Source organism: Thunnus maccoyii, chromosome 6, assembly GCF_910596095.1.
Source record: "Thunnus maccoyii chromosome 6, fThuMac1.1, whole genome shotgun sequence".
In the NCBI taxonomy this organism is placed as follows: Eukaryota; Metazoa; Chordata; class Actinopteri; order Scombriformes; family Scombridae; genus Thunnus; species Thunnus maccoyii.
This window is the reverse complement of record NC_056538.1, coordinates 25,865,954-25,879,595: the sequence shown is the minus strand read 5'-3', so window position 1 is coordinate 25,879,595 and position 13,642 is coordinate 25,865,954. Positions and strand designations below refer to the sequence as shown.

At 43.2% G+C, this 13,642-nt stretch overlaps 1 protein-coding gene across 9 annotated transcripts in view; it reads right to left on the bottom strand.

Moving 5' to 3' along the window:
• The window catches only part of nbeab (neurobeachin b), a 205,827-nt gene that overhangs the window by 2,343 nt on the left and 189,842 nt on the right, over positions 1–13,642 (bottom strand). For 3 of the 9 annotated variants that reach the window (XM_042414356.1, XM_042414361.1, XM_042414359.1), the window contains 9 exons: positions 13,381–13,548; positions 8,597–8,728; positions 7,323–7,515; positions 6,430–6,501; positions 6,130–6,285; positions 5,267–5,437; positions 2,415–2,516; positions 1,920–2,116; positions 1,154–1,305 (listed from right to left, as the gene is read on the bottom strand). In XM_042414356.1, the coding sequence (XP_042270290.1) occupies positions 1,154–1,305; positions 1,920–2,116; positions 2,415–2,516; positions 5,267–5,437; positions 6,130–6,285; positions 6,430–6,501; positions 7,323–7,515; positions 8,597–8,728; positions 13,381–13,548 (1,343 nt within the window). The remainder of the gene's footprint in view (positions 1–1,153; positions 1,306–1,919; positions 2,117–2,414; positions 2,517–5,266; positions 5,438–6,129; positions 6,286–6,429; positions 6,502–7,322; positions 7,516–8,596; positions 8,729–13,380; positions 13,549–13,642) is intronic. The other 6 variants (XM_042414358.1, XM_042414362.1, XM_042414364.1 and 3 more) reach the window with 3 other exon arrangements.

Genomic DNA, 13,642 nt, shown 5'->3' with positions numbered 1-13,642 from the left:
TTTCACAGGGTCGTCTTATATTGCTACACCCCAAGGGCTTAAATGCTCAAGCACAATGAACAGAGCTGCAGCAGAATGCCCCTCTGTAAATGGAGTTTCAGAGCAGGGCTCACTTGCCTTACCTTATGTTAACTTACTGAGGAAAGAGGAGTTTTTCAGAATAAGAAAATTCTTAAAATATTTGATTTTAACTTTAAAATGTAGCACATGGTATTTAATTGCAATTTTTATTTGTCCTTGATAACTTGTGGCTTTTTGAAAACAATACTGATCACAATAAATCTAAATGTCTGCCCGTCCTCTGCTTACTTTCACCAACCTTAAGGTTGTGCAGTTCATCATGATGGTGGTACTTAGAAATAATTTGTTTAAGAAACAGGCATTTGTTTTGGCCCGGACCGTTGAGGGCTAAGGGGGATTTGGCCTGTAGCCGTAAAGTGCAGCTTGAATGTTCAAACTCTGTAACCTCTCTTGACTGCCAGGGTCAAATGATGACGTCAGGCGTATAGCCCCAGAGCGAACACTGTCGCCTCTACGCTGCAATCCAGGCACCCGTTATATGACTCCTGACGAATGCAAAACACGCTGCTGACCTGCTGATAGATTTGTGCACTACACTGTTTTCTGTTCATCCAAAAGAAGTGCATTCTTAGAAGATACCCCTGTAACTTTTGTTGCTATGGCAACTGTTGGTTCTTTTTAAAGGAAAAGGATGGTGGATATTCCATTAACTAAAATACACACTGACAACCATGAAGCAACAAGGCTTTTACCTCAACTTCCGCACAATGTTTTAGAATATTTAAATGTGAGCAAACATACTTGGAATCACACAGATGACACAAGCACAAACACATATAAACCCACATAATGATAAATTATATGGCTTTACCACTTTTATATTTAAATAAAAATCGTAAAGCCAAGACTTTCTCTTCATAGGTACACTACACTCTATCCACTAAAATATAATTATTTTTGATTAGTATCGATTCAATACAGGAAATCAATAAGGGATCATGTCTATTACCTGTATTCACCTGATCAGAGGATCTGTATATGATGAGCAGGAGATAGTTCATAAACATCGCTCTCTGCATACACAGTTTCTCTCTGGCTTCAAATTTGCTACCGTACAACTGCCTGCTCTGACCTTTGATCATGTGATAGGTCCATGGCTCGGATGCCGGCGTCGCAGCCAGGGTAGATGTAGAGCTGTTTGAAGTCGCAGGCCTGCCAGATCTCCACCACGCCGCTGTCTCCACCTGTCACCAGGTTGTGGCCGTCGCTGCTCAGGAGAATAGCCTGCAGTAGGGATAAAGAGGTGTTTACGTCAGTTTCATCATTGTCGTTACATGAGAAATGGTAATGTAACAAAAACAGAGCGCTAACGTTTGTTATAGCTGATGTTAAGTATGAGCATGACATGAAGCAGCAATGTGCTTTTGCACAAATTTAAGATGGATTATTATTTGTAATATTTATACTATTATTTATATTTCACAAACCTGACAGGAGCAACTTAAATTAATCCTGTAAAAGATGATTTGGACTGTATGCGTTACCAAACCTACTGTATCAGTCAGATTTCTGTTTAATGAATCCCTCACTGCCCTTTTTAACAACATTGTTCAGCTTGTTTTGTCTTTTCTTACGTTATTTATTCAGCCGACCGTACGGTAAAAAAGATCAGTTCCTTTCCAATAAACAGCCTGTAGCACATTAGCATCATCTTCCTGTCAAAATTGAAAACACCAAGCCATCGCTGCACATGCAATGTTTTTGCTAAATGTTTCAGTATTTGCATCAAAGCTTTCATACTTAAAAGATTTAAATAATAATTATTTGAGTATTCTAGACTGCAGATGATGCAGCCACGTCTTTCTCAGGGCAGGCTGGTGTCAAAACAGTCAGCTTACCCTGGTGGAATCATTGACCTCCATCTGTGCCAGCAGTTTCCCATTAATGCTGAAGTTGCAGAAGCCACCCCTCTCGTAGTAGATGATGCAGTGGCCCTCACTGGACACTGAGATGAGTCGTGGGCACTGATAGTGGTCTGGCCCCTCCAAAGCCCGCAGAAGGTCCCCCGTGATGGTATGAACCAGACATGGACCCTCTACCGAACAGAAACACACATGCACAATCAGCAAACTGTTCTTAATTATGCAAAAAATCTATACTGTCTATATAAAATTTGATAACATGATTCTACAGAACTACTAAGTGTACTCAGAGGTGGATTGGTGTTTAGCTGGGTACAAATGCAAGTGTGGCGTGTTAATGGGAATGTATACATATCATTGTGAGTTGTACACCCATCATAGGACTTAGTAGATAAAATGATGAATGAATAAAATTATTCAGCATGCTCACTCTGACAAGGACATGTAGGGGAAACAGAAAAGCACACTGACCTTTGGTTCCACTGATGACCAGGCCCAGCTCTGCGCAGACTGACACACACACCACTTCCTGGTCATGACCCGTCAGAACTGCTCGTGGTGCTGGGTAGTCGCCTAAAAGATGACACAATATGACGAAAAACAAATAAATTGTTTTAATTAATTAAATCTGTTGTCTGACTCTGGAAAGAACTGAAACAATCTGAAAAACATATTGTACCAGTTAATAATTTCCCACTTTGCAGCATGATGGTGGCATTTCTGTGCAATTGTCTCCACATGACCACCAAATCTTCATTAGGCAATAAAATCATATAAACACAAGCGCACTGTTTGTGACACGCATCTGCTCACAGGGAGGTCCCTTTGAATTGTCATGTTAATGCTGGGATGCCCGGTGACGGCAGTCGAGCCACTTGATTCTATCCCATGTGTCACATGATTGATGATGGCTGGGGGAGAGGTTAGTGAGGGGAGTTTCACGGCACCTGGAGCCGACCTCCAGTACTGCCAGCAGTCGTCTTTCTGAAATGCACTGATCACCAATACTGCATAATACTGCCGGGGGTTCAGTCAATAATTTAGACGACAACATGCTCGAAGTGTCATACAGAGAGTTGAGCTTAATGAATTCATCACTAAATTTATGTAATCAGTGGACATTATCTATATTTAACAAACAAGGAAATGCAGCCAATGAAAAGCAGGAAAAACTGCAGGATTTACTTTTACTGACGTGTGTGTTTTATTAAATAAAATAATCCTACTGCGATTTGTACATCCTTAAGATGTAATTATAGTAACACTACCTTTCACCCCACTAGTGATGGAAAACTCATGTCAAACTAATACCACTGAATATATGTGACTGTTGGTTCTCACACATGTGACTAAAAGTTCAACGAAGTCAGTAAAAGTTTCTGAGTCCACCTATATGACAGGAATGTCCTGATAGATGATGTGGACAAACGTCAGACCACTCTTCCCCACTCCTCCCTCCTCCTCCCCCTCCATCTCCTCCTCCAGCTCGGCATATCACCTCTACATCTGTAGCGGTCCAGTCAGTGAGCCGGACTGTGATCGATGCAGCACGGTCCCTCAGAGACCTGGACCTGAGCAACGCTGTCAGTCCCAGCACCCGCTGCTGTGGGGAGCTGAATAGGACAAGTGTCAGAAAAAGCCTCCAGGGGGAAAAAAAAGGGAGCTAGTGCAGCTCACCTACCCGACAAAAGATTCAATCACCCTGCACTGCATACCCTCCACCCTCTCTGAGCCCCTGGGACGAGCTGGAGTCAGCCAGCACAATTACCCGGTGCAAATATCCCCCTCGCACCGGTGTGATGGGCTGAGTCTGAGAGGCAGGGCAATGATTGAGCTGGAAGTTATTTTAATTATTACACATTTAAGACACATACAGCCTTTTGGGGCACGGGTGAAATCAATTTCTTGGGTGCGCCACATCTGCGGGATGAGGGAGCAGTGATCCAGAGGGCTGCTGCTACATATTCACACAATCTTCAACCAGCTTTATAGAAAATATAATAAGCATGAAATCACTAGAATGAGTCTTGTGGAAAAGATCGCTCGATGAATAAGCTGGTAAGTATGAGAATAAAAAGGAATTTGGTATTCTGCGTGCTTTATGACATTAATTTGAGGGCTTCCTGTGTGGAGATATGAAAAGGTGGTAGTGGTTTATCCCTGAGGGTCCTTGCAAATGCCTGCCACCCATATTTGAACATGACTGATATTAGCTGGCTGCAGAGATCTGTATAATGCTGTGTCAAGCATGCAATCATTCTATTCTGAGCCATTTCCCACTACACTGTCACTTTTCCCTAACAAAATCTAGGTCCATCTGATTCTGTGTGCATTCTTGGACCAAACCAGATTATTACCTGCTGCCTCCAGTGTTTTCTGACATTGATTAGATATTTCTAAGTGATTGGAAATAATTTGAGTGAAATGAGTGACAATACATCTTGTCTTTTGTTTCTTGAGATGAGCTGTGCAACTTCCTTTCCCTTTGTCCGTTGAAGATGCATTGTAAGCACTAGTAGCGTTAATATCAGGGGAATACTGTTTTCTTGCTGCAGTAACAGAAGTGCTATTGCCCCTTGCTAATTGGAGGCAACCAAGCTGAAATTCTTAATTAACTGTCGGAGCCTCGGTGAAGTTAATTAGAGAACACTCGCAACTAATCCGGAGCTCCTAGAATCTGTGACAATTGGAAACACAAGATCTTCTAGCACACACACACACACACACACACACACACACACACACACATATTAGAGTGTCATCCAAAAATGTAATACAAACACACACTCTTCATCGTCTTTAGTTTTTCCATTCCAGGCCATATATGGCGCTCCTCACTTGTACAGTACTGTAACAGCTGCTTCCTCTACCCTGATGGATTGTTTTGAACACAGACAATCAGTGAGAATGAGCAACTAAATGAACTGAGCAGCACAAATCACACACTGAGGTCTACCATTTTGAATGCCAAGACATCTGGAGTCCTCTACTTGAAAGCAGCACAGCTCAACGCAATGAATCATGCTAATACATCACAGCTACAGTGCAAATAAATTATCCTCTCCCTGTCTCTCCACATTATTTGATTTCTAGTGTAGAATCTCTTTTTTCTAGCGTTGATCAAAGACTCTTGCTATATAAGTTTGTAAAAATACTAACAATAGTCTCGTGCACCTTTTAGACTTCATTTCACAACACATATTTCATGTGTGAAATACAAAATGCTGTAAAAAAAGATTATTTCTTTGCCCTTGTCCAGATGGAAATGCTACTGTACACTTTGTGAGTGTGCAGCACATGCTTATGTCCATGCGTGTACTCACTGTTATTGGGGTTGTCGCCAATAATATGGTGCCGCCCACTCCAGTACCATAGCAGCAGGGTAGCATCCCTGGATCCGGAGACGATGTAGCAGTCTCCGCCGATGTAAGACTCTGACCTGGCCAGACATGTCACCACATCCCAGTGACCGAAAACTATCTGGGTCAGCTTGCCTAAAGAAGACAATGTACACACGTGATTTTAATGCTGGCAAACATTGCTGGTGAGAAGATTGTGAAACATGGAACAACTACTGCCAGTACTGTTTTCAAAGACCAACTGACGGTAGTAAAGGGAGTATTAGATCTAATGTTTCCAAAAGTCAAAGTGGTTCCCCACCCTTTGGCTTATGTCCTCTTAAAATGAAATAAAGTTTTCTTGTGACCAATCATCACAGGTTATGGCCTTAGCAAGAGTGAGTTGAGCAGTTCAACCCACACGTGACTTTTTCTCTGTTTCATTTGAAGGATTTTTAGAGGCCTGCAGAGGTGAAAGTATCCAGTATTTCACAAGAGAAAAGAAAACAACCAAAAATAAACACAAAATGCTTTTTTTTCCCTTTTACTTTCAATATCCTTGTTATAAATCCCCTCAGTTTATTCTTGGGATCCATCGGGAACCACTGAGTTAAATGGTACTGTGTGCATTTTGAGTTGCAGTGATAATTACTTATTCATTTTTATGTTGCTGGCATTATCATTTTGCCCCAACTAAATCATAAAAAATGGAAAGAAAATTGGTAAAAAAGGTACAAGGCACGTCAGGAGACAGCAGTGATGATGCTGTATTATTCCCATCATAGCGCTCAGTCCTCCACACACCAGTGCACACCTCTATAGGAAATAGAGTTTACACTGTAACCTACCTGTCTCGGAGGAGTACACACGAAAGCTCTTGTCCCAGAAGCCACACACCAGGATGTAGCGGTTGTCAGCTGTCACCACGAAACAGTGTGTGGTGATTTGGATGCTCTGGTCCACTAGGTCTGTGATCTGACGCTTGTTGCTTCCAGTATTGTTAGCTGTAAAAAGAAAGAAGACACGCTCAACACATATGTCAATACCTGAAATGTATTTCCACATTTTTTTTAAACAGACCTTTAAAGCTAAGATGAATATAAAAGTTAGTAGTGCAATATTTTATAAAAATAATGAGGCCGACTCACCAATCAGAGAGTCCATCTCTATGGGTAGATAATGGGCCTGCTCCAGAGAGTAGCCTGGTGCTCCTCTGAGACCTAGATTCAGGAAGTGATACATGAGGAAATGAATCATTGCGGCTACTCATAACCACTGAACGTGTGTTTTCTTACATACATACACACACACCTGCTCCCATTTCAGAGCCAAAGTTAATTCATAATCTCTTCCAGGGGATGTAAGTATTGGAGGTCCATCAGAAAGATTTCCATCTGTCTTACTGTGCTTTTGCTTTTTGTCAAACTGAATGGAAACATTTTATCCATGCGAGAGAGTTATCTGGAGCCAGTTTTGAAACAGCAACATGCCTGAAAAATATGGAGGCCTTATTATCATCATTATTCTGAAAAGCCAAACCACATTGCCCTCCTCTCCGACAGGATGGCAAAGGGTGTTGCAGCTGTGTTCATTAGTGTGGGAGCAGCCAGAGCAGCCACACAGTGCAGAGACTCTTTGGTCCTGAGCTCGGTGTGTTTCTACTGTGACAGATGGGGATGTGTGAGGAGAATGTGGTGCAGTTGCGGCCTAATTTCCTAGTAACCATTGCTTTGGCCCTCTGACCCTGAGGTGAGGCTGATTCTCAGGGAGGGGCTCTGTGGGTAATGTTGTTCACACATGTCTGAGCAGGAACATGTGGAAACACTCATGGTCAGCTTACCTGGGAGGTGTTAGCCTCTCACGTAGCCAGCTGGCTACAGCTCTATTATGAGTGGTGGGCAGGTTTGTGTGGGATGGAGATGAAGTTATTTTGCTGTATTGCATGTGGCGTTGCAGACTTTTTTTTTTTTTTTTTTGCAAGGGCATGTGTGTCCAGTATGTTTGAACATATCACCTGCAGTGTGCGTCGAGCTCCACTCACCAACAGTGTTGTGCCATCGGTTGACGGCGAATAGGCGACTGCAGGTGACTGTGACCACAGCAGGTATGGTAAGATGCGGCAGGGTGTTAGCGGCCACGTGCGTTACCGGTGAATTTGATGGAAACTTCAACACCATGATGACATCTTGCTGCATCTGGTCCTTGAACATGAGAGGACTCTGTGGAAGGAAACACTATTGAGTAGAAGAGAGAAAAGAGGGAGTGTGGGAAAGGATGCAGGGATGTGATGGAGGGAGAGGAGTAGTAGTAGGAAGAGGAAGAGGGAAGGGAAGGAACAGGAAGGCAAGAAATGGAGAAAATGAAAAGAGGTATGAAAAGATGAGAGAAAAAGAATGGAAAGAGGTAATTAGTGTGGAGGTTGGAGGAAAAACTAGGTACAGACAAAGAGGAGAGCTACATGCACTGACCCTCCTCCGGACAGTACAGTCAAACAAAGGGACTGGTCAGACAAGGGTAAGACATGGAAAACTGGGATGGAGTAGGCTGTACATATGAGATGATGCATACATGATACACATGTATCAGAAAGATTCAGTTTGGTCCACAAAGGAGAAGCATAAAAAGATATTGCAGGGTTTTTCCTTATGAAAATGTGCTTCACTTTCCCACCTTAAAATTCAACTCAACTTTTATGACGTGTAGCAGGAGTAAAAGCAATGGAGGAGATAGTGATCCTGACAATACTCTGAGTTCTGGGCAAGATTCAGCCCTTATCTCATACCTAATTCTGGAGGCTTTTGACAGAAATGGACAGAAGTGGATGAAAACATTCACATCTGTTGCAAAAGTTAAAAAAAAAAAAATGAATTAAAAGGTCTCAAAGAGATCTGCCTTACAAAGTTTCTTGTAGGAAGAGAGAAACAGAGAGAGCCATGTGGGGATAATGAGGGCTAGGCTGGCTATTACATGGATTAGACAGGGAAGAGCGGCTTATGACAGAAAGAGGGGAGCTACTAGGCCAGTAGGGAGCACTCTTTCCTTTACACCACTCTGCCAGTAGGCAGCAACCACTATAAAACACTGCAGACAACCTGTACTGAAAATTTGTTGTTATATTGCGCTTCTGTGACCTACATGAAGTAAGACTTCTGAAATATTTATCTTTTGTTGTAAAAGACTGGATCAAAAGAAATACACAGAAGTGAGAAATCAGGGACATCTATCTCAATCTTTGTCTACCTATTAACACAGGCACGCGAACACACACACACCATCCAGGCTCGCACAGGTCCACACAACCTCCTTCACACACACCAGAGGTGCAGAGAATTTTCCCAGCATGCTCGTTGCTCTCACCAGGTGCATGGCGGAGCTGCGTGGAGGATGTGGCTCAATAAGCAACTGAGATGGCGTCTGTCCAAAGCTCTGGATCTGCGCCTCTGTGGCCTGCGGGAGAGAGAGAGGGGAGAAGGAGAGAGAGAGCGGCTGTCACAATCAATATGCATCAAAGTGATGGGTCAATGCGTTACTTGACAATGCAAGCAAATCCTAACTCAGCCGTGCCTCTGAGGAAGGGGGGAGGTAAAGGGAAAGGGGTGCACTCCCAATCCGCCTGGGTGCTCCCCCTTCCCCCCTCAGCCTGCAGAGTCATCCAAGTGTTAGTATGGAAGAGACAAGCCTTTTCCTATTAACATGCTTCAGTTAACCATTCCCATTTCCAGGCGCAGGGGCCCCCACTGCACAAACGTTAACCTGGAGTGACATCCAGCTAGGACTGCAGCAGGCCGGCCTGCTTTTAGATGTTATTGTGCTTGAAACAAAGGGGAAAAGCACGTGCATGCTCACACACACATACACCAATGAGGAAGGAAAAAAGCACACAGGGCGATTTGGGTTAGGGAATCTTGATGACGGATGATTTATGGGTATAAACTATGAGTCCTGAGAAGGAAAAAAACTAAAAACAGCACAAGTTGCACCTTGAGTAAAGAAAGAAAAAAAAACAACAAAACACCAGAGGGATCAGGCTTTTACTATTATTAGAATATAACTTCCGTTTACACAGACAAAAGATCTCATTTGCCTCCAGTGAGAGAGGGAAAAAAAAACAAGCAGTAAGAGCTGCTGAGCTTGACTGAAAGTGGGGCACTCCACGGTGGGAGTGATTGATGTGACTGGAGCCACTTCCACCATCAGAGGGGAGCTTGTAGACGTCCGTCAATGCCACTGTGCACAATGGAACATACATCGCTCAGCCTTTCGCCTGCCCTTCTGACTGCCTGGGTGACTAGCCCTCATTTTCCTCCGCCTGTACACACCACTCACTATCAAAAGGACCCATTGGGTAGCACATGCCACAGTTGGAGATGTGGCACAGGAAGTTTGGAGGTGATACTGGATTAGGACAGGCCACCTGCAAGCCAAACAGTCGCCCCCAACACCCCCCTGGTCACTTCCTATCTTGCACAGCACCAAAAAAGGTGCTGTCCACACGGTTGAGTACTGTCGCACTGCAGTGAAAGTTTCATGTGAGTTGGTGAGCACATTTGGCAATCATTAAGTGTTAGTCAGTTTTTCTTTACAACACAGTCTGTCAAGTAATAAGCAACTGACATTATGGCTATTTAAGGTTAGGTTTGGAGTGAGGGTCACAGTGACTGTTCAAATAAAGAAATTTGATACAAAGATCAGAAAGGCTGAGAGGGCCATGTGGAAAACATCACCATATTTCTTGTGATGATTCTATTACCAGTGAAACTGGGCTGCTGCATGCCCCATTTTGGTAGTCTGAGACAACCTTGATGGCCGACAATTATTTCCAGAGTGCAACAGGGAAAATTTGTCTGTATGTGTTTGTGTTTTTGTGTGTGTTGAGGCGAGGGGGAGGAGGGGGGGGTCTGAGTTATTGAAGGTTAACTCAAGAACATGTTCTTCCTCTAGATGATCAAAACATGTCAATATCTCTCAGGTGCTTCAACACTAATCCTCTCTGAGGTATGTCAGAAACGTATCTCTATCTCAGACTGAGATGGAGAGCACTTAACAGGCAGTTCATTAGTTTAAGTCACTTCAGGCTCTGCTTTTTGGCTGATAAGTGACACTTATTGCCAAAGCCATCTGGATGATCTCCCCTCCTAGCAACAACTGCCTTGCTTGGGTGAGCACCAAACATCCATCATAACACACTGTGTCTGCCTGTCTGTCTGTCTGACTTTGTTCGCATATGATTTTGGCGTAAGCAAAAGGCTTCAGAGGTGAGTGGCTACGGCTCTCTCTCTATCTATCTGCTGCCTGGTTCCCAAACTGGTGACAGAGACTCTTTGGAGAATGATCCCCCCAGCATCATCTTCCAGTGCACTCATGCAAAGCAGCAACACAACAGCTCTGTCAGACAGAACGCAGATACGGCCTTGCGTTGACCCGCTAAGCAGCGTGGGATCGTGCTGAGTCATGACACCTGAGTTCGGCAGTTCAACTACAAATATGAAACTGCGCCACCTTTCACCTTTTGACAGATATGGTAGATTACAGACAGCAAATTACTTTTGTTAAGCTTTTAAGTGGTATAAACAGATTGTAAAAACAGATCTAAACATTGCAGAAACCACACAGGATTACAAATACATTTAAATAAACCATTTATCCGATTGCATCATAGCTTACGTTCTCTTGTGATGAAAATTCTTTACATGCCAATGGAAATTTGCTTAAGATAAGCTTATCTAGATTTATTTTAATTCTTAAGTAAAAACAAAGAATTGGCTCGAGGGTGTTTCTTGAGTGACAGTTTAGCAGTTGACATGTGCACCACTGTATGTGGGAGCAGAAATGTCTCCCAACAACGTGTCCACCAGTAGGTGATTGTCTCTAATGCAGCTATCATCGCAGGCAATGCATGCTAAAATGATATTTCGTACACATGAAGGGAGTTTTTTTTTTTTATCATTAAGGTCAAACATTGATTGTTCAACCATAAGAATATCAAGGTGAAGTCAATTTGTCAGCTGATTCAAAGCCCTTCATTCGCTAGCCACGGCATACTTTGTTGTCTTTGTCAACCCAATAAATAGTCAGAAAAAGGGAAGGAGGGGCAGTGGCAGCTGAAGAGGGATAGAGTCCCACTGATGAATAATTTGTCTGTTTACTTCTGAGTGACACCGTGGGGTCTGAATCAAGGGGTTGCTGTCATGTTTTTCCATAAGAGAAGGCTGTCAGGAGAAGCATCGCGGGTGCACTGCTGTTCCGGCAGTGTGCCCAGTAGTAGAGCTGTCACCGTGCCCTAAACCACAGGCCCAGCGGCATGTCAGAGGGTGTCATCGTTTCCATCTGACACATGGACGGAAATTATCTTTCATGACCTCTAATTTCTTGACATTTCAAATGCCTTAATTGTTGTGACTAATGCCAGATCTGCAGTTTCACCTGTCATGCTCGGAATGAATCAATACCCCCGAGTCAATCGTCACATTTCAGCAGGTCTTAGCAAGACATTCATCGGGCACTTTTCCATGCTCCACCTCACTGACGCAGCCAGGCATCTCACAGACTGGCCTGTGTGGGATAGGAGGAGCGATAAACAGTAATGGGAATAATAGTACGATAAATTCTGCAGGAAATCACCTACAACATTACCATTATATTACCAATGACTATGAAGGAAATGGTTCATTTCATTCAAACTATTTCACCTTAGAGCAAGGTAAAGTAGGACTGGAGCCTGGAGAATTGTGATCAGGAAATTCTAATCCTGGGAAACCATTTATTTATTTATTTTCTACACTTAACATATTTTTCATGGTTGCAAAGGGTCTGCTGAAAAATTACAATTATCTGTACTGAAATTACCAGTTACTTTACAGGAAATCAAACAATTATGGTTGAAAATCCCAGTTTAGTAGACTAGTTCATGATGACTTTTCAGGATACTGCTATGTTTTAGTGCCTGGGGTTTACATAAACAAGGTTATGCTTTATGTTACATAGAAAAGAAGAATCCATCTGGAATGAAAACATGACTGAAGGTATGAAGGCTTGTCTTAATTAGTGCTCATCATATCAGCATTATATCAGCTGCAATTAGCTGAGCCAATTTCTCTCTCCAGCGCGGATACATTCACATGTCACAATGGCAACTACATCAGCTAGGCACAATTATGGAGTCTGAGTAGCAGGCTTCCTAAGGTGCAACTAACTAACAGTACTGTCAGCTCTCAAGGTAACAGTAGGCAGGTTGGAAGACAGCTACAAACCTCAACCTGATGCAAAAAAAAAAAAAAAAAAAAGGCATTGTCTAAAATCTTTCTTGAAATGATGAAAACCAAACCTTCCACAATATGGTTTGGTAATTAGATCAACCAAATCTTCTGCAGGTGATTTGCATAATGGTCACTTGATAAATAAAGGCGCCCCTGGAAGTGACAGTATATAAATGACTTGTTTTGCAGACAGCAGATGGTGGATATCACAGAGAGAGAGACGAGCTCACCCTAGAAAGTACCACAATGCATGCCAGCTGCTGCAGTCTCTGGTCCCCTTTCCCCTCCACGCAATTACGCTATTCACGAGTAGTACGGTCGAGCTCATAGATATTCAATTAATTACTTAAGAACAAGAGGATTCACTCCCTCGTCTATTGACCGTGTGACCTCTGTTGATTGATCAAAGAGCTCAGTCAGATTCATTGATCTCATTAAAGCGAGGAACATACATACATATATAGTATATTCAGCACCAGAAAGAAAAAAAACAAAAAACAGCATAGAATCCTGACGTTAAGAACGTCTATGAATAACGTGGACAGATATTAAAAGATTACTGTTTATCTGAAGGGGAGGAAATTAATAACTCACTCGCAAAATGACAGTAATCACAAAACTCACTCGATGAGTCAGCAGCTCTGCTCCGTTCTCTCACGGTTACATTTGCATGACACAATAATTGATTGACAGATGCATGATATGAATGCTCCCGGAGCTGTAGCACATGCCAGGACAAATAGAGGCAGGAAGTTGTGCTTATGGAGAATAAGAGAGGGGGGCAGGGTGGGGGTGGAGGGGTGGGGGGCTCAGTCACCATGGTAATGTGTGTTTGTGCCTTACCTCTCTGAGCGAAGGGTCAGCGATACTGTCCAGGTTGACGGAGCCCTCGTAAGTCAGGTAGTGAAAGACGTTGAGGGCACGCACCGCCTCCGGGCCCCGCTGCTTGTAGCCGAAAATAAGGTCAATCCACTGATGCAGCTGACATGACACAAACTCGCTTTCCAGGGCCTGTCAGAGGAGTACAGGGCAATTAGAGGTGAGAGGCATACCAGCAGCACACAGCACATGGACCAAAAGACACAATACAAATTGTACTTCCACA